Source organism: Leucoraja erinacea, chromosome 21, assembly GCF_028641065.1.
Source record: "Leucoraja erinacea ecotype New England chromosome 21, Leri_hhj_1, whole genome shotgun sequence".
In the NCBI taxonomy this organism is placed as follows: domain Eukaryota; kingdom Metazoa; phylum Chordata; class Chondrichthyes; order Rajiformes; family Rajidae; genus Leucoraja; species Leucoraja erinaceus.
The window spans coordinates 11,240,565-11,261,467 of NC_073397.1; the positions used below are offsets into that span (position 1 = coordinate 11,240,565).

At 45.3% G+C, this 20,903-nt stretch overlaps 1 protein-coding gene across 1 annotated transcript in view; it reads left to right on the plus strand.

The window, feature by feature from the left end:
- lama5 (laminin, alpha 5) overlaps positions 1-20,903 on the plus strand; it is a 265,684-nt gene that overhangs the window by 220,403 nt on the left and 24,378 nt on the right. Inside the window, exons 56-66 of the mRNA XM_055652107.1 lie at positions 104-245; positions 1,045-1,147; positions 1,233-1,349; positions 3,397-3,582; positions 5,934-6,073; positions 8,794-8,967; positions 9,051-9,187; positions 9,756-9,915; positions 12,840-12,973; positions 16,736-16,895; positions 18,850-18,972. Of these exons, the coding sequence (XP_055508082.1) occupies positions 104-245; positions 1,045-1,147; positions 1,233-1,349; positions 3,397-3,582; positions 5,934-6,073; positions 8,794-8,967; positions 9,051-9,187; positions 9,756-9,915; positions 12,840-12,973; positions 16,736-16,895; positions 18,850-18,972 (1,576 nt within the window). The remainder of the gene's footprint in view (positions 1-103; positions 246-1,044; positions 1,148-1,232; positions 1,350-3,396; positions 3,583-5,933; positions 6,074-8,793; positions 8,968-9,050; positions 9,188-9,755; positions 9,916-12,839; positions 12,974-16,735; positions 16,896-18,849; positions 18,973-20,903) is intronic.

The following is a 20,903-nucleotide window of genomic DNA, read 5'->3' on the forward strand; positions in this document are numbered from 1 at the left end:
CCTCCTCCTTTTCAGTTTGGGTGATTCTGTGCGCCGTTGTTTACCAAACAGTTGGGGCCAGTGCCGTTCATTTCTTCCTAAGTCTCCATCTTGTTGTTGACAGGGTAATTGAAGACACAAACCAAGATGGATTCATTCAGCGTGCGTTGAATGCCTCCAATGCGTATGCTGGCATCATTGAGGCGGTGGAGAGAGCCAAGATCGCAGCAAAGGAGGCCAGTAATGCAGCTAAGAAGGCCCTGGAGGTAAAATAGTCAGAGAGTTATACGACATGGAAACTGTTCCATTGGCCCAACTCGTCCAAGATGCGTTGCTTAGCTGGTCTAATTTGCCTGCATATGTCCCTCATCCTTCTAAACCTTATCTATCTATGAACCCATCCAAATGTCTTTTTAAAAGAAGCAATTGTACCTGCCTCTACCACTTCCTTTGGCATCTCCTTCCACATACCCACCACCCTCTGAATGACAAATTTGCACTTGGGTCCCCTTTAAATCATTCCCTTTACACCTTAAACCTAAACCTGGAGAGTTTTGATGTACAGGAAGGACACCGTGTTTATCAAAAAATGAGATGCAGCCGTGCCTGCAGAGTTACTCCAGTTTTAGTTTGATTGTGGACTATTTGCAGAGGCGAATGAACCTACAAACCCACACATCTATAAGATGCGGTAGGAAACCAGAGCCACCGTGTGGAAAACCAGGCGGTGCCAGGGAGAACATGCAAACTCCACACAGGCAGCCCCTTATAGACAGGATCGAACAGGGTCTCGGGCTTTGTGAGGTAGCAGCTCTACCGCTGTGCCACCCTGCCGCCACAGTGTGCCGACTGTGTTGAAACGTTGCGTTTGTTATTGCATTCATTTTCCGTGGCACCAGATCAGCTGTTCGAGCGACGATATTCAGTCAGCAGCATTACAGGAAACCTCGTGGTGCTTTCAAAATGCACAAATGCATGTTCCACGCTGTTCTCTCCCCTGCCATGCATCTGAGAGGCTGAATTGATGCTTTAATTTAGGTGTGTTTTTGTCTTCTGCCATTTTAGCAAGTAATAGATGAAGATCTGTCTCATCAAGCTGCACAGTTGAAGAAGTCGGCCATCCTGCTTGTGGAAGAGGCAGTAAATACCCAGAAGAGATTACAAGACGGTACGGTGGTGACTTAATCCTCTGCTCTATGCGTACACGTTAATGGTTAAGTATGCACTCTAATACCTTTGTTGTCTTCTGCTAGAACTGAACCCTGCGCTGAACAAATCAAAGAAACAGCTGAATGCTACAAAAGCCAAGAAGGACCAACTCCTGAATCAGCTGGAATCTGCTCAAAATCTGCTGAAAGACATCAACAGAGGTTTGTCTTTGTCCACCAGTGAGCTTTAGTCAGAGGCAAATGTGATGAAGGCTCCTCTTCGTTAGAGATACAGCATGAAAACTGGCCCTTCGGCCCACTTAGCCCACGCCAACCGTTGATCACCCGTTCACACTAGTTATCCCACTACACACTAGGGGCAGTTTACAGAGTTCAAGTAACCTACAAACCCGCACGTCTTCGGAATGTGGGTGGAAACCGGAGCACCCAGAGGAAACCCACACTCTCACAAGGAGAGCATGCAAACTCCAGAGAGACAGCACCCGAGGTCAGAATCGAAACCAGGTCTCTGGAGCAGTGAGGCAGCAGCTCTACTGCTGCTCCACTGTGTTAATCCCACCTCCCTCTTTACTGCACAGTTGGAATCACTGGAGTTGGGGTTGCAGGTTCACATTTATTGCCAAATAAACTGTAAACACTGACAGCGTTGGACAGGTGTCACGGTATTAATGACTCACGTCAACAACCCGCCATCAGCTGTGAAGACAGTTGTGAAAGGAACATGGATCACTTGGAAAGTTGGGCAGAGTGGTGGCAGCTGGAGTTTAATCCAGACAAGTGCTAAGTGATGCGTTTTGTGATATCAAATGATAACAGGATATATATATAGTATATGGCATGGACCTCGGGGATGTTGATCCACAGAGGAACGTTGGCCGGCAAGTTTGTAGCTCCCTGAAAATGCTGACACAGGTGGAAAGGGTAGTGAAGACATCGTAGTCAACATGCTTGCCTTGATAAAGTTACAATAAAACATTTATTGTCAGGTGCACCGAGGTACAGTGAAAAGCTTGTGTTGCGTGCTGACCAGTCAGCGGAAAGACAATACATGACTACATTCGAGCCATCCACAATATACAAATACATGATGAAGGGGATAATGTTCAGTGCAAGATGAAGTCCAGTAAAGTCTGATGAAAGATAGCCTGAGACATTGAGTATAAGAGCTGGGCTTTCATGTCGTTGCTTTGATTCTTCGGTTCTGTAAATGCCAGTGTTGGATGGTCTGGCAACAACAAGTTTCCTCCTCTCTCCGCGTGATTGCATTTTCAGTTGATGGCACGGTTTGTAAAGAGTGGAATCACAGGGCGGTCACGGTGGCGCAGTGGTAGAGTTGCTGCCCTACAGCGCTTGCAGAGCCGGAGACCCGGGTTCGATCCCGACCACGGGCGCTGTCTGTACGGAGTTTGTACGTTCTCTCCCTGACCGCTTGGGTTTTCTCCGAGATCTTCGGTTTCCTCCCACACTCCAAAGACGTACCGCTATGTAGGTTAAATATTTAAGAAGGAACTGCAGAAGCTGGAAAATCGAAGGTAGACAAAAATGCTGGAGAAACTCAGCGGGTGAGGCAGCATCTATGGACCGACGGAAATAGGCAACGTTTCGGGTCGAAGCCCTGAGGTCTGAAGAAGCGTTTCGACCCAAAACGTTGCCTATTTCCTTCGCCCCATAGATGCTGCCTCACCCACTGAGTTTCTCCAGCATTTTAGTCTACCTCCGGTATGTAGGTTAATTGGCTTGGTGTATGTGTAAATTGTCCCTAGTGTGTGTAGGATAGTGTTAGTGTGTGGGGATTGCTGGTCAACGTGGACCCGGTGGGCCGAAGCGCCTGGTTTGGCGCTGTAACTCTTAACTAAACTAACTAAACTATCCCAGCATTCAGATCACAAGATGAGAGGGGAAAGATTGAATAGGAACCCAATGGGCATTTTTTCATTTACAGGGTGGTGGGTGTATGGAACGAGCTATCAGAGAAGATAGTTGAGAGGCAGGTACAGGGACATAGATAGATAGAAAGATGGATTAGGCCGTCTCAGTCAGTATGGACAGGTTGGGCCGAAGGGCCTGTTTCCCTGCTGTATGACTCTATCAGTGTTGGTATTGAGTGGCAACCAGTTTAAACAGATGTATCAAGCAGTGCTCAATGCATTCGGGTCATCCCCAATACTGTATATGGTTTTGATTGCATCTTGGTCTTGGTTGGGAAGTTCTGTGCATGTTGTCGCAGCATGACCTGTTCCTCTTGCAGGCAATACAGCTGATAACCTTGCGACAGCAAAGAAGATGGCGGCTGCGGCCAACAAGACGGCTGTGGATGTGCTGAACACTCTGGAGACGATGAAAAAAAATCTGGACAATTGGACAGAGAAATACGGGGGACTTCCAACCGACAGTGCGGACTTTAACAGAACTCTGCAAGAAGCAAATAAATCTGGTATGTGCAACCCCTTATTCCCCCAACAGTACAAGGGGGCAAGGCCTGATTGCCAGGGGGCTTATTGGCAAGGCACCTTGTGAAAGGACATCTTCAAAGCCGTATTCTAATACTCCATTCGTCAAGTCAAGTCTACTTTATTTGTTACATACACATACAAGATGTGCAGTGAAATGAAAGTGGCAATGCCTGCGGATTTTGCAAAAACTATGGAACAGAATAGAACAGAATCGATATTTACATGTTAGAAAATATTTTTTTACAAAAGACACAAAACAACAGTAAATTAGTCCCTGGTGAGATAAGAGTTTACAATCCTGATGGCCTGTGGGGAGAAACTCCGTCTCATCCTCTCTGTTTTCACAGCATGACAGCGGAGGCACTTGCCTGACCGTAGCAGCTGGAACAGTCCGTTGCTGGGGTGGTAGGGATCCCTCATTATGTTGCTGGCTCTGGATCTGCACCTGCTGGTGTATAGGTCCTGCAGGGGGGCGAGTGTAGTTCCCAGAGTGCGTTCGGCCGAATGCACTACTCTCTACTCTCCTGTCCTGGGCAGAGCAGTTCCCAAACCAGATTGAGGTGTTGCCAGACAAGATGCTTTCTACAGCCCAAGAGTAGAAGCACTGAAGGATCCTCAGAGAGATTCTGAATTTCTTCACCTGCTGAGGTGGTAAAGGCGCTGCCTTACTCACCAGTGCCGCAGTGTGTGTTGTCCATGTCAGATCCTCTGTGATGTGGACTCCCATGTATTAAAAGCAGCTCACCCTATCTACAGCAGTCCAATTTATCTCCAGTGGCATGTACATCCTCGGATGTTGAGCCCTTCTAAAGTCCACAATCAACTCCTTAGTTTTTGTGACAATCAAGAGGAGACTGTTGTCCTGACACCTGAGTGCCAGATCAGCCACCTCCTCCCGGTAGGCCTTCTCATCGTTATCGGAGATCAGGCCCACCACCACAGTGTCATTGGCAAACGATGATGTAGTTGCTGAACCTAGCCACACAGTCATGTGTGTACAGGGAGTACAGTATGGGGGCTAAGGACGCAACCCTGGGGTGATCCTGTGTTCAGGGTGAGGGGATTGGATGTATATCTCCCCATCTTGACCACCTGGGGTCTGGCGGTGAAAAAGTCCAGGACCCAGGGGAGTGTTAAGCCCCAGTTTCAGCAGCTTCTCAAACAGTCTGGTGGGGACTATCATATTGAAAGCTGAGCTGAAGTCAACTTCTTGGCTTCTTCAGACCTCACTAAGAAGTCTGAAGAAGCTTCGTCTACTCCATTTCTCCATAGATGCTGCCTCACCTGCTGAGTTTCTCCAGCATTTTTTGTCTACTTTCGATTTTTTCCAACATCTGCAGTTCCTTCTTAAACTAAAAGTAAGTTCATAACTTCTCGGAGCAGAATCAGGCCATTGATACATCAGGTCTGCTCCGCCATTCAATCGTGGCTGATCTATCTTTCCCTCTCAACCCCATTCTCCTGCCTTCTCCCCATAGCCCCTGACACCCGCACTAATCAAGAATCTGTCAATCTCCGCCTTAAAAATATCCCTTGACTTGCCTCCACAGCCTTCTGTGGCAATGAGTTCCACTTGATTTGTATAAGTATGGTTATTAGTTTATTGTTGCCAGGTATACCAATATACAATGAAAACATTTGTTTTGCAAGCTGTCTAAGCAGATCGTATTCTACATGAGTACATTGGGCAGTACCCATGAGGGAAGCAGAGTGCTGATGTAGTGGTATAGCTGCAGAAAAAGTGCAGATTTAAAAATAAAAAAAGTTCTCCACAGCATTCAAGCACTGGAGGACACTGATTATACTTCCCTGGTGAAGAGAATCCACTGACAACAGAAATTATCAAAATCAGCCTTCTAAAGTTTGGTAAAAGTAAATGTCAGACAAAGGGTTTATTTAGAACATGGAATAGCAACAGCACAGGAACAGGCCCTCGGCCCACGATGCCTTTCACCCAACGACCACAATTGTGCCGAACATGATGCCAAGATGAACTAATCTCATCAGCCTGCTCATGATCCATTCCACTCCATTCCCTGTATATCCATCTCTCAATGTAAAAGCTTCCTAAATGGCATTAACGCATCACCCTCCACCACCACCCCTGGCAGCACATTCCAGGCACCCACCCGCTGTGTGTGTGTGTGTGCGTGTGTGTATAAAAAACATGTGAAGCCCATCTCCTTTAAACTTTGCCCCTCTCACCTTAAAGCTACGCCCTCTAGTCTTTGACATTTCCACCCTGGGATTTTGTGGCTTGTTACTGACCAGTCAGTTTATTTGGTGTTGTTTTTTTCAAAGACTTCAGTTTCTACTTGTTTTCTTCCAATAGTGGCAGCACTAAATGAAACCATCCCACTACTCCTCGATAAGCTCAATAAACTGGAAGTCCGGAACCAAACTTCAAATATTTCAGCAAGTATTGATCGCATTCGTGAGCTAATCTCCCAGGCCAGAAGTGCAGCCAATAAGGTAATCTACCATTATCAAACTGGTATCATTGTACTTGTTTTTTGAACTTGCAAGTTAGTCAGTAATTGGTGTGTCTTCGCCCAATGGTTAAGGTACACAGTATAACTCCTTCCCTTGCTCCATCAGCACCATCTCACCTCACTGCACCTTCCCATGCAACTGCAGGAGATGCAACACTTTCCCTCTCACCTTTCCCCTCCCACCATCCAGGTGGCCAATAATTCAAATCAAGAGTGTTTTATTCACATATTGTCACCAAAATAGAACAATTAAATTCTTACTTGCAGCACAACAGATATGTAAACATAGTGCTCTGTAAACACCGTAATAAATGACAAAGTTGAGTATATATGTGTATGTATATGTGTGTGTGTGTGTGCATGTATAGATATAGGTGTGTGTACGTATACATGTGTGTGTGTATATACGTGGGTGTGTGTACATATATGTGTGTGTTTGTATGTATACATATGTGTGTATATGTGCACACATATGTATGTGTGTGTGTGTACATATATAGTGTGTGTGCATATATAATAGTGCAAAGATATAAACAATGCCCCTCAAGTCTATGTGGTTCAGAGCTTAGTTGGAGGTTGTTGTGTTTAATAACCTGATGGTTGTAAGGAAGCTACTGCTCCCGAGTCTGGATGTTACAACTTTCAGGCTCCTATACCTTTTTGTCGATGGCAGGAGTGAAGTGAGAGTGTGACCGGGGTGGTGTGGGTCTCTGCTTGGCTGAGGCAGTGACTCCTGTAGATCCCTTCCATGGTGTGGAGGTCTAGTGATGGACTAGTGTACTATGCTTAATGCATGTGTCCAACACGAGAGATTGGGTGACTCGTGTTGCCCATCACATTATTTCTCCATTCTACTCCCATTCTTACATATAACCGCCTGCACTGTTCCGATGAACTGCACCTCAGTCTTTGGGCACGCTGCAGACTTCCGCATTTAGCATTGAATGGAGCAATTTTAGATCACTTGTTCTTTCTCCGTCTCAGAACTGGCTACCTTACAGCAGAACTCCACAACAGTAGTACATAGAAAAGTACAGCACAGGAGCAGGCAGCAGCGGTAGAGTTGCTGCCTTACAGCAAATCAAAGTCAATTTTATTCGTCACATGCACCCGAAGGTGCAGTGAAATGAATTTACCAGCAGCGATACACTTAAAAAGAACACACAATACACAATAAGATTTAACACAAACATCCACCACAGCTTCTACACTGTGGTGGAAGGCACAAAGTTCAGCGTCCTCCTCCCTTGTAGCCGTTACAGACGGCCCGATGTACAGGCCCTCTCGTCGGGATGATCAAACCTCCGTGTTCGGGACAGTCGAATCGGCACTTTCATATCGGAGACTGCGGCTTCAGAATGCCGTAGTCCTCAGGCCAGCGATCAGGGCACTCCTTTCTGGCGACCCCCGGCAAGGGTTCGCCCGCTCCGCGATGGAAAATGTCCACGCTGCGCCCGCTGCTGATGCTCCGGATCCGACTCCAGGAAAGGCCGCTCCAATCCAAGTCGTTAGGCCGTGAGAGGGGAGGCAGCGAATCGGCATGAAAAAGCCGCCTCTCCGTCGAGGGTGACTGAAGAACGGCTTCCCCCTCGCAGCGCCCAAACCGCCCCACCGTCCCAAATACAGCGCCGGAGACCCGGGTTCGATCACCAACTACGGGTGCCGTCTGTATGGAGTTTGTACGTTCTGCCCGTGGCCTGCGTGGGTTTTCTCCGAGATCTTTGGTTTCCTCCAACACTCCGAAGGTGCACAGGCCTGTAGGTTAATTGACTTGGTAAATGTAAAAAATTGTCCCTAGTGGGTGTCGGACAATGTTAATGTGAGGGGATCGCTGGTCAGCACGGACTCGGTGGCGCTGGATCTCGAAACTAAACTATGCAGGTCTGCAATTCGCAAGGTCCCACCAACCGAGATGCCAAGATAAACTCATCTCATCTGCCTGCACATGATCCATATCCTTCCATTTTCTGCATCTCCATGTATCTATCCAAATGCCACTTTAGGCTACACCATCATTCCTGCCAGTACATTCCAGGTGCTCACCAACTCTGTGTAAAAAAAAAACTTCACTGTACATCTCCTTCAGAGGTGGGATCCTCCTTTAAAGATGGGATAAATAGTGGGCTCATGTGATTAATGCTAATGGGTGATCGGTGACCATTGGTCAGTGTGGACCTGATGCGCCGAAGGAACTGTTTCCATACTTTAGTTTATTTTTTTTTAATTTAGATCCCTGCACATCAACACTACACTAGGGACAATTTACACTTATACCAAGCCAATTAAACTACAAACCTGTGCATCTTTGGAGTGTGGGGGGAAACCGTGATCTCTGAGAAAACCCACGGGGAGAATGTACAAACTCCGTACAGACAGCACCCATAGTCAGGATCGAACCCGGGTCCCTGGCGCTGTAAGGCAGTAACTCCACTGTGTCGCCTTGCACCGTTAAATGATGGGCTGGAATGGGGCCTTCAAAAAACCATGAGCTGTTGAAGAGAATTGGCAGGATTTCAAGAGTTTAAAACATTCAAATGACCAGAGGCAGCCACAGTGGGTGTAGATTTTGCTGTCCGGCTGCACTGCTTTATTGATGTAATATTGGCATTGCAATGAGTTGATCATATGATATAGTTGATGAACCAAGTCTATAAAGGTGGAGAATGTACAGTCATGTACACCAGGTTCTCTTCTCCACAGGTGAAAGTACCGATGAAATTCAATGGCACCTCGGGGATCCAGGTGAGGTCGCCTAGCAACCCGCGTGACCTGATGGCATACACCTCACTGTCGTTCTACATCCAAAGAGACAACAGAAGGAAGAGGCAACTCGGCGACTCCAGCCAGTTTATCCTGTACCTTGGTGGGCAGAACGTAAGAGCAAAGCCTTCGCTTTCACCTCGCTGTTCTTGTCGATTGCAGCTGACAGCTTTTAACCGGAGATCGTTCTTTTGTAGGTCTCTGGGGATTACATGGGCGTGGCAATGAAAAATGGCAAACTATTCTGGGTGTACAAACTGGGCGATGAAGAGACTGCCCTGCAAACCGACTCTGAAGTCAGCAGCAACAGATTCGACATGGTCAAACTAGAAAGGTACATCATTTATCTGCCTTTTCCCCTTGAACAAACTGGGATGACATTTTCGGCAAAGTCTAAAGCAGTAAATGTTCTTATTTGGTAGAGTGCTCAAAATATAGAGAACTGGTTAACATATTAGCCATTAAGTTGGTACGGTGGCGCAGCAGTAGAGTTGCTGCCTTACAGCACCAGTGACTTGGGTCCAATCCTGATGACGGGTGCTGTCTATACAGAGTTTGTTCGTTCTCCCCTTGACCGTGTGGGTTTTCTCCTGTAGCTCCGGGTTCCCCCCACATTCCAAAGACGTACAGATTTGCAAGTTAATTGGGTTCGATAAAGATTGTATATTGTCCCTCGTGTGTAGGATTGTACTCGTGTACGGGGATCGCTGGTCAGCGTGGACATGTTGGGCCGAAGGGCCTGTTTCCACGCTGCTTTGCCGACTTCACTACAGCGGTAATAATGTCACAGCATTTTCTCATTACCTTACTGGTGTATGATTAATGGAGGAAAAATAGGATGTAAAATGCAACGATGGTGAGACTGTTTTGCCGTGAAATGAATGGCCATTCTCCAACTGCAGGACACTGCAATTTGGGCGAATCTCGTACGAGACATCAGAAGTGAAGGGCACGGTGAATGAAGCGAGGCGAGAGGGGATGGCAAAAGGCGACGGTGTCTTACTCAATCTAAACCCTGAAGACTTGGTGTTTTATGTTGGAGGCTATCCTTCTAATTTCACTGTAAGTATCACGTCATTTCACTCCACCTCCTGCAAGAGATCAACCCTCAACAAGAGATAGGAAAGCTGTTGCCAGACTGGAATGGGTACGGAGATGTGTGTAGGAAGGAACTGCAGGTGCTAGTTTACACCGTAGAGAGACACAAAATCCGAAACTCGATCTACAGAGATGATGCCTGGCCCGCTGCGTTCCTTCAGCATTTTGTGTCTATCAAAGGTACAGAGAAAATTTACGAGGATGTTGCCAGGACCCGAAGGTCTGAGCCGCAGAGATAGGTTAAGCAGGCTAAGACTTTATTCCTTGGAGCACAGGAGGATGAGGGGTGATCTTATAGAGGTGTATAAAATGACCCGAGGAAAAGATCAGGTAGACGCATAGAGTCTCTTGCCCAGAGTAGGGAAATTGAGAACCAGAAGACATAGGTTTTAAGGTGCAGGGGAAAAGATTTAACATGAATCTGAGGGGTGACCTTTTCACATAAAAGGTGGTCGGGGTATGAAACGAGCTGCGAGAGGAGGTAGTTGGGGCAGGAACTATCGCAATGTTTAAGAAACAATTGGACAGGTACATGGACTGGACAGGTTTAGAGAGATATGGGTCAACACAGGCAAGTGGGACTAGTGTATTTGGGACACGTTGGTCAGTGTGGGCGAGTTCCCACGATGAATATCTCTATGACTCCAAGAGGCAAATAATCCAGTCTTTATCGGATTACTCGGTCACTTTCCACTTGCAAACTTTTCTGGTAATTTTTCCCCTGAGGTGATGTGCCCTCTAGTGGTTAAAGCAATGCTTGTCAGTATAACATCACTTCACCAAGAAGGATTTCCTCCAGGCACATACAAACACATGCAGCAGAAGCATCTTCGGAGGCATTTTTTCTTTTGAGAAGGTGCGGAAGTGGACAAACTTGGATTGTTTTCTCTGGAACGTCAAAGGTTGAGGGGAGATCTGATAGCAGTATATAAAATGATGAGTGGCGTGGATAGGGTCGACAGTCAGAATGTTTTCCCAGGGAGTAAATATCAAACACAGGAAGACATAGCTTTAAGGGAAAAAGGAAAGGTTTAAAGGACATGTGTGGGGCAACGTTTTTTAATGCAGAGTTTAGTTTATTGCCACGCGAACCGAGGTATAGTGAAAACTTTTGTTGCGTGCTATCCAGTCAGCGGAAAAACAATACAAGATTACTATCAAGCTCTTTGCAGTGCTTAGATACATGACTAGGGAATAACATTTAGTGCAAGTTAAAGCCTGCAAAGTGATCAAGGATAGTCCGAGGGTCACCAATTAGGTAGATGAGGTAGCCCTGTAGTTCAGGATCTGGTTGTGGAAGGATGATTCTGTTGCCTGATAACAGCTAGGAAGAGACTGTCCCTGATTTCCCTTATGTTGCGTGCTAACCAGTCAGCGGAAAGACTATATGTGATTACAATCAAATGGTGGGTTCCTGGAACATTCTGCCAGGGTCGTTGGTGGAGACAGGTATGATGGGGGTATTTAAATGGGTTTTAGATAGGTCCATGGATATGCAGGGAATCGAGGAATTATGGATTGCATGCAAGCAGAGGAGGTTGGTTAAACTTGGTAACATGTTCGGCATGGACAATGTGGGCCGAGAGGCCTGTTCCTGTACTGTACTGTCCTATGTTCTAAATTCATAATTATTATCCATGTTTCTTAGAATTTGGAGGTTTATCTCGTATACAGAGAAGTAACTGCATGCAATAAATATCCTTAAAGATTTCTGAGCAAGTTAGACTTGTTAATTAAATTGCAATTCAGGGATCATCTCAAGGAGACAGCCTTGCCCCGTTCTGGTATCCCATTGGCATGGGACTGTGGATTTATAACTGATCCAACCACATTTCCACCCTCCCTCTCCTGACAGTCACCTCCTCCAAATGCCATCGGCACCCTGGCTGAGCTGGAAAAGTGTGTTGGGATCATTGTTAATTTGTTATTTAAATACTTCCAATGCTGCAAACTTCAAGTTCCTTATTACTTCCCCTGATATTTAAAGAAAATGTCTTTGCCACATAACCCTAGAGTGAAAAAGTGTATTGCTACTGGGCACATACAACCGTTGCAGTAACAAATTTGATTTTTACCACTCATTGGCACAACAGTAGAGTTGCTGCCTTACAGCGCCAGAGACCCGGGTTCGATCCTAACTATGGGTTTTGTCTGTACAGAGTTTGTATGCTCTCCCTGTGAGCACATGGGTTTTCTCCAAGTGCTCTGGTTTCCTCCCACACTCCAAAAACGTATAGATTTTAGGTTAATTGGCTTTGGTAAAATTGTAAATTGTCGGTTACTGCTAGTGTACGGGGGAGATCGCTGGTCGGCGAGGACTCGGTAGGCCAAGGGGCTAGTTTTCACGCAGTATCTTTAAACTAAACTAAACTAAACTCAGGCTGCTGCAACTGGAGAGGGAACCAAGGCCCAAATGCATTGATGGGTTTTTCCACACACTGACCCCAATTATCATCTATCCTGAAACAAACATCACAATGCTAACCTTGTGACCAAATCAAGCATGCGGATAGTGATCTTGACAAATGGAGATATGGATGAGTATGTTTACAGACTCTAAAGAAGGGTTACGACCCGATATGTCACCCATCCTTTATCTCCAGAGATGCTGCCTGACCCGCTGAGTCTATCTTTTGTATAAACCAGCATCTGCAGTTCTTTGTTTCTACTAGTCCGTTTACAGAGGTTTGGTAATCCCGACCCCAAGATATCACTGGTACATAAACAAGTTGTTGGAAGAACTCAGCAGGTCAGGCAGCATCTGCAGCGGGAAATGTCCATTCCTGACTCCCTGCGTTACTCCATCAGTCTATTTTTAGATTCAGATCCCAGCATCTGCAGACTTTTGTGACTTCTATCCTTGGTTTATTTACTGCTATCTCTTCCAGCCTCCTGTCTCTATCCGCTATTCCAACTTTAAAGGAAGCATCGAGCTTGGGACTCTGAACGAAGAAGTCATCAGTCTGTACAATCTGGTCGAATCATTCAATCTGAACACTACGGCTGACGAACCGTACAGGAGGTGAGATGAGATACCGTGGGACTGACGTTGACTTGTTCATTGCTCACACTTCTTGCCGTTTCAAAGTTCGTAAGTTCCAGGAGCAGAATTAGACCATTTGGCCCATCTAGTATACTACACCATTTAATCATGGCTGATCTATCTTTCCTTCTCAATCCCATTCTCCTGCCCTAGAGTCATAGAATCACAGAGTGATACAGTGTGGAAACGGGCCCTTCAGCCCAACTTGCCCACACCGGCCAACATGTCCCTTTCTTTTAAAATATTTTTATTGTTTGTTTTTCCAAAAAAAAAGCAAAAATAAAACATAATAAAACAGCGCAAAAGAATAATGATAAACAAAACAATGGTATTGATACATAGGGATCAAGATTACATTAATAACAGGTATAACATAATATGAGACCAGTGTCAAATTATACAATGAATATAGACCTCCCGGTCTCTATGTAAATATAGTTAAATCTTTAAAAGGAAACTTATAAATGTGAAAAAAAAACACAAAGATAAAAAGACAAAGAAAAATAGAAAAAAAAAAAAAAAACAACCCCTAAACTAAAGAAAGAAAAAAAAGAGAAATATTGATAATAATCAAATACGAATAAAAATAAAATAGATTAAAAAAACAAAGCAAAGCAAACCCGAATCTGAACTGAGAATTTCAACAATGTTAGTCTGGTTGGTGGAGTCGGGGTCAAGGGGGAAACGTTCCACCCTATAGAGGCGAAAATAAGCTGGGGGCTCCGTTTTTATCCGACCCCGGCAAACGGTTAAAGAGGGAGCGGACGTTATGTTGTAGCGCTGGGATACCAAAATGTTCAATAAATTTTCCCTGCGGCAAAATCTGTGGCAAATTTAACCAAGGGTTTCAACAGTGTCACTCCTGGTTTTTTTCTAAACTCTTTAAAAATCCAGCGACGCTTATCGTTTCCGACATACCACTGGAGTGTGGTCAGAGGGTAGCAGTCTTTCCATTTAAATAAAATAGATCTTCTGGTGATTAATGTGGTAAAAGCAATCAACCGATGGGCGGAGCAGAACAAATGAATAGAATCTAACATTGGGAGCCCAAAAAATTGCAGTAATAGGATGAGGTTGTAAATCTATGCCTAAGACTACAGAAATAGTATCAAAAATGTATTTCCAATGTTTTTCCAAAGAAGGGTAGGACCAAAACATATGGGTCAATGAGGCCACTTCAGAGTTGCATCTGTCACAGGTAGGATTTATATGACCATAAAAATGAGCTAACTTATCTTTTATATATCACTAACTTATCACTTATCATATGAGCTCTGTGAACCACCTTGAATTGTATCAAAGTGTGTCTTGCACACATTGAAGAGGTATTTTTAACTTATAATTGAAGAATCCTCTCCCCTTTTTCTATAGATTTAAACAACATTTCCGAAGTTCTCTTTCCCAGTAATTCGGAGGGTAAGTCTTTTTATCAAATGAATCTATTTGTAATTTAAAAAATCAACGATCATAAATAGTCGTTATTTAGCCCTTTCTGATAAGGATTCAACTGTAAGAAAGAAAAGTATCAAAAAATTTCGGATTGATGTGGTAGCGGAAATAGGGGTAGAGTAGCCTTCAAAAAATGTCTAATGTGTAAATATCTAAAAAAGTGTGAATTAGGTAAGTTATATTTATTGGAGAGTTGAACATGTCCCAGCTGCACTAGTCCCACCTGCCTGTGCGTGGTCCATATCCCTCCATATCCCTCCAAACCTGTCCTATCCATGTACCTGTCTAACTGTTTCTTAAACGTTGGGGTAGTCCCAGCCTCAACTGCCTCCTCTGGCAGCTTGTTCCATACACCCACCACCCTTTGCGCTCTCACCATAACTTCATCATCACGTTCCTCGTAATCCCAAAGTCTTGTTCCTCTTGCTATAACTAGAGTAACTATGAGTGGAATATTATTCTCTGGCAGCCATTGAATAGAGTGAAGTGTTTATCTGTTCCTCCCCAGGTATAAGGTCATGTCATAAGGAAAAGGAGTAAAATTAGGCCATTTGGCCCATCAGGTCTAGTCTGCCATTCAATCATGGCTGATCTATCTCTCCCTCCTAACCCCATTCTCCTGCATTCTCCCCATAATGTTTGACACCTGGACTAATCAAGAATCTGTCTATCTCTATTAGAAGTATGGTACAATGTTAAGTGTGAAAGGGGGACTGGGACTAGGTGGTCCAAGCAGAGGCAGTGTTGAGAAGCTCTCTTCCATGCTGTCCGCAATGCTCTCTGCTCCAGCTGAAGATGTACAAATATTGTGGTGATATTGTGTTTTGGTGGAGATAGATTTAATATCTGTTAAATCTTGGTCAAATATTGAACATGGGAAATTTGGCACTGCAATTTTAGAGAGTTTTTTTTTTAGAGATATAGCGTGGAAAAAGGCCCTTCGGCCCACCGAGCCCACGCCGACCATCGTTCATCTGTACACTAGTTTGACGTCATCCCACTTTCACATCCTACACACTAGGGGCAATTTACAGATGCCAATTAACCTATAAACAAGCTCATCTTTGAAATGTGGGTGGAGCACTCGTAGAAAACCCACGCGGTCACAGGGAGAATGTACAAACTTCGTACAGACAGCACCCGTAGTCAGGATCGAACCCTAGTCACTGGCACTGTGAGGCAGTAACTCTATCGCTGTGGTACTGTGCCTTTACTAAGATGCATTTTACAATGTCCTTGGTGGAAAGTCTCTAATCCTTTACAACATAGACGGAGCCCATTTGATCAATCGAGTCTTCCAGATCTGAGAGCACTCTCAACAACACTTATCTCCCCAAGTCTCTCTCACTTGCTCACTAACATTCCCATCTTCTCCTACATCAGGTATAATGTACAGTCGCCAAATAAACTACCGACCAGAGGGTCTTTAGGATGCAGGAAGAAGCCAGAGAATCAGGCGAAGCCCATCCAGTTAGAAGGAATGTAGACTCCATGCAGCCAGCATTGTAGACTGGGTAGCAGAGGCTGTGAAGATGGCAACTTCACCTTTTGTTGCAGAGACAATATTTAAGACATTTGGACTGATACGTGGATAGGGAAGGTTGAGAGAGATATGGGCAAAACGTGGGCAGGTGGGACTAGTGTAAATGGGGCATCTTGGTCGGCATGGGCAGGTTGGGCCGAAGGGCCTGTTTCCGTGCACTGCGACTCTAAGACACTAACTGCATATGCTGCAAATCCAAATAAATGGTTGATTAGAAAATGATGAAGATAGTTTTGCAAGTTAGGCAAGATCTTTGCGGGAGAAGCAGATTTAATATATGGCAGTCATAGAGTGGTAAAGCACAGAAACAGGCCCTTCGGCCCAACTTGCCCACGGCGACCAGGATGCCCATCTATGCTTGTCTCATTTGACCACGTTTGACCCATACTACACCTTTACTGTTCACATATCTTTTCAAATGTTATTGTGGTACCAGCCTCAACCTCCTCTGGCAGCTCGTTCCATATACGTTCTGTGTTAGAAAGGTTAGTGTTAGGTTAATGACCTTTCATCAGAACTGAAGAACGAGAAGCCATTGGATGAAGCATCATCTCTGTGTGGATGCCACCTGACCCACTGGGTCTTTCATATTTTTGCCTCATTGACTGCCTCTATATAGTCACCCAGTGCCATCTTATGGACTTCATCCCATATTTGTGCTTTCCGTACGAATTGAGGGTAAATTAGATCCCAAATACAAATGTTTGCAGTTCTTCTTTTAATCAATGATTCTGCGTGTTTTGTTACAGGTATAAATCTACTCAAGGAGTAGACAACGATAGTTCTTACTTTGATGGCAGTGGTTATGCCAGAATCAAAATGTCGGGTACATTTTCCTCTGTGTCTCGGTTTGAGCAAGAGGTTCGCATTGCTTCCTATAATGGTATCCTCTTCTTCATGCAGGAAAAGGTGAGTCTGTGTCCTCTGTTCATAAGATCATGTGATAGTAGAAGTAGGCCATGCAGCCCATCAAGTCTATTCCGCCATTCAATCATGGCTGATCTATCTCTCCCTCCTAGCCCCATTCTCCTGCCTTCTCTCCATAACCTCTGACACCTGTACTAATCAAGAATCGATCTATCGCTGCCTTAAAGATATCCACTGACTTTGCCTCCACATCCTTCTGTGGCAAAGAATTCCACAGATTCACCATCTGTTGCCTTCTTGGATTTGAGGCACCAGTCAAATCGTTAACGTCACACCCACACTGGCTGCTGTTTGTTGGGGAACCCAGCCCAGTATCCCTCTCTATACAGAAAGTTTCATTATGTTTGAATTAGAGTCAGACAGCATGGAAATGCACCCTGCGCCCAACTTGAATTGGATTTTACTACACTTTATCTTGCATAACTTTGTATACCCTTAATCCTATATCTGTACGCTGTGGACGGCCTGATTGTAATCACGTATAGTATTTTTGTTCACTGGATAGATCGCAACAAAAAAGCTTTTTACCATACCTTCGTACACGTGACAATAATAATAAACTAAGCTTGTCCATGCCAGCCAAGTTGCCCCATCTAAACTAGGCCCACCTGCCTGTGTTTGGCCCATATTCCTATCCATGTTCCTGTCCAAGTGTCTTGTCCAAACATACACACTCTGTACCTACAGCACCCTAAGGTAGCATCGAACCCAGGTCTCCAGTGTTGTAAGGAGGCAACTCTACCGCTGTGCTGTCCACGGTGATGATTGTTTGCTTTCCATTGGGTCCTGTTGCCCCACTATCAATGCACTCATGAGGAACATGTGAGATACCTGACGTCGCTTTGCCTGTGGTAGTGTGGCAAAGCATGATAGTGCTGCCCTCAGTAAGGTGTTCCTTCAGCAAGGAGCCATGAAGTAAACTTGGGAACTAACCACGGCAGTGTGAATGAAGGCAGTGATGCTTTGTGTGTTATTGGGTGCGGATCATTAACGGCACGTATAACCACAGTCACCTTTGCTTGACTTGTTTCTTTCTCTGCTCATGATTCAGAGACTACTCTTTATTCCTCTAAAGCTATTTTGTCTTGAATCACAAATGCATCGTTTACATTTTGGGTTTATTTCATTGCAGCATTGTATTTCACATGCAACCTGGTATCCAGCTAAACCAACTTAAATGATTCAAACCCTCTGCCTTATCCCTTCAGTGTAAAACTAAAATCTAGCTTCAAGATGGATAACGGAGTTCAATGAATCAATGGTACACAAAAAAGCTGGAGAAGTTCAGCGGGTGCAGCATCATCTATGGAGCCGAAACCCTTCTTCAGACTTTATTGTCACATGTACCTCGGTACAGTGAAATTCTTTGTTTTGCATTCAATCCAGTAAAATCCTGCTAGAGATAAGCACAATCAAAGTTTGTTAAAAAGTGTAATGATTGTAGTGTATTAGTGAGACCATATACAAAGTCACACCGCTTTACTTACACCAACAAATTTTCAAAGTTCATAAGAGTACAGTCTTATCTTGGCCTTAAAGGCCCGTTGCCCTGGCAACATCGATCCCCTCCATCCGCCGCCATCTTGAAATTGGCCCATTGTCCAGCATAGACCGTTGCCAGCTCCCTCCCTCCTCACCGGTTCCTTGTCTTCAGGGTCGAGCAGGAGACGAGCCTCGGATGCTCCTGGAAGGGGGGGGGGGGGGGGGGGTCGTTCCAGGTTCGGCAGCGGGTGAGCCGGGCCTGCTGTCGGAGTGTGGCCACGGCTCACCGGGAACTTCCGCCATCATGCGCCGTCCTTTCACAAATTGCATCTCGGAACTTCCAGCTGGTTAACCTTGGTAGCAAACCATCAGAATAAGCAGGCAAAATGTGCCGCTTATAACAATAACTCTTATTGTTCCCGGCTACATCTAAATCTGTTGTTTATTTTTTCAGGAAAAATACCTCTGCTTAGCCATCGAGAATGGGAAGTTCGTGCTGTTTATTGACTTAAACAATCAAGAAAAAGTGGTACGTGATGAAGGCCAGAACTCTGTCAGCGACGGACTGCAACACCAGGTAACTGCTATGTTATTCAGATGTCCACGTTAAGAGCCATAACTGACAATTCCCAACTCCAAAATGCTGAACAAAATGGAACACTAGAAGAAAATTAAGCAGCTTTGACCATATATTTATTTTATTTCAGCCACACCAGCTGTCCAGAGTTATTTTAGAATGAGCAGAACATGCCAATGTTCTATTTTTTTATTTTTGAGTAAAAATGTATATGTACTTATGCTGAACCTTCCAGTGAGCATGGCAGGACTTTCCAAAATGGCCACTGCACGAAATATGGTCATTATGGATCCTGAAATGGCTGCTAGTGGCAATGTGCCTGCTCCAGGCTCCTGCTTCCTAATATGAACATAGTGCATTAGAGGAAGGGTGAATTGTTGTCAAGGGGGCCTTGGGGATTGATGGGTACAAGGAGTACTGGTGACTTGTTCAAAGCTCCAAAGTTTCAGAGGCGAGACAAAGTCTTTGGGACAATGACATTACAGCTTAAAAGGAAGTTTGAGGAAGGGAAGTTCAAATAAGATATTTCAAAGAGTTGAACTGCATCATAGTTCCACTCTTAGTTTAGAGATTCAGTGTGGAAATAGGCCCTTCAGTCCACCGAATCCATGCGGACCAACAAACACCTGTATATAAGTACTACTCTAGATACTAGGGACAATTTACAGAAGCCAATTAACCTACAAATCTGCACATCTTTTTATAATGTGGGAGGAAACCAGAGCACCTGGAGAAAGCCCATGTGGCCACAGGGAGAAAGTACAAACTCCATACAGACAGCACCCATGGTGAGGAACGAACCTTGGTCTGTGACGCTTTAAGGCAGCAACTCTCCCGCTGACCCTCTGTGCTGCCCTCTATTCTAGCAGTCGGGAGAAGTCGTCCCTGTGGCACTGTCTTTCTCCATTTTAGACCAGCCTTATTTTCAGCCGCTTTAAATAGCTATGTTATATAATCCATAATGTGTCTTCTTAATTCAATCATATTAACTGCTATCCCAAACTATTATGATTTCTGCCATTGTCAGATGAACCCAGGGGCGGAAAACCCGGGGGGGGGGCCAGAGGGAACACGTCCCCCCACATGTTTTGAGAGGTGGGGGACACCCCCCCCCCCCCCAAGTTTTTGTAATCCGGATTTTAAAACCCAGTGAAATCTCCGCTTTCCGCGAGACAGTGGGGGTGGGACTGATGATCGAGGGCGCCGATTGGACGAGAGAGACGTCGGTCAGCGGGCAATGGGGGCGGGACATGATCATTCAGCGCGGAGAAGCAGCGTTGGTATCCCGTCAGTCCAGACAGGGCTGTAGTTAACCCGGCGAGACAGGCAGAGTTGAGCTGCATTTTGCCCTGGATTGAGTCTCCGAAGCCTCGCTCGTGTGTGTGTGAGTGTGCGCATGCGCGCGTGGCCGCCAAAACATTGTGTGTCCCGGTCGCCTCCATGTTTTGATAGCGAGTTCCGGAGTTCTTGGATGAACCTCATAAATTTTAGAGAAAAATCAGAATTCATTTCCTTTGAACCCTTGCTTTCAAAGGTTCGTTTGTGTCAAAGTGTTTTAGATACCCAGTGTTCAGGCCCCTTGGCCCACAATGTCTGTGCCGAACATGATGCCAAATTAAATTAATCTCCCCTGAGATTATGATATGATCCATATCCCTCCATTTCCTGCATATCCAAGTTCCCCTCCAAAAGCCTCTTAGTTGCCACCATCATGTCTGCCTCCACCACCACCCCTGGCAGCACGTTCCATGTTGGTGGGACCGGCCCTGTACGGGGATCACTCGACCTCCGCGCGGCACCCGCTTCCGGTTTGGTCCCGCTTGCCGCATGCAGGTCGCATGCCCATGGGATGGGCCCTTTATACTCAATACCATAACAAGCAATCCATCTGCCTTCTATTTGTGTTGCCATGTTCAGGGAGCTTTGGGCTT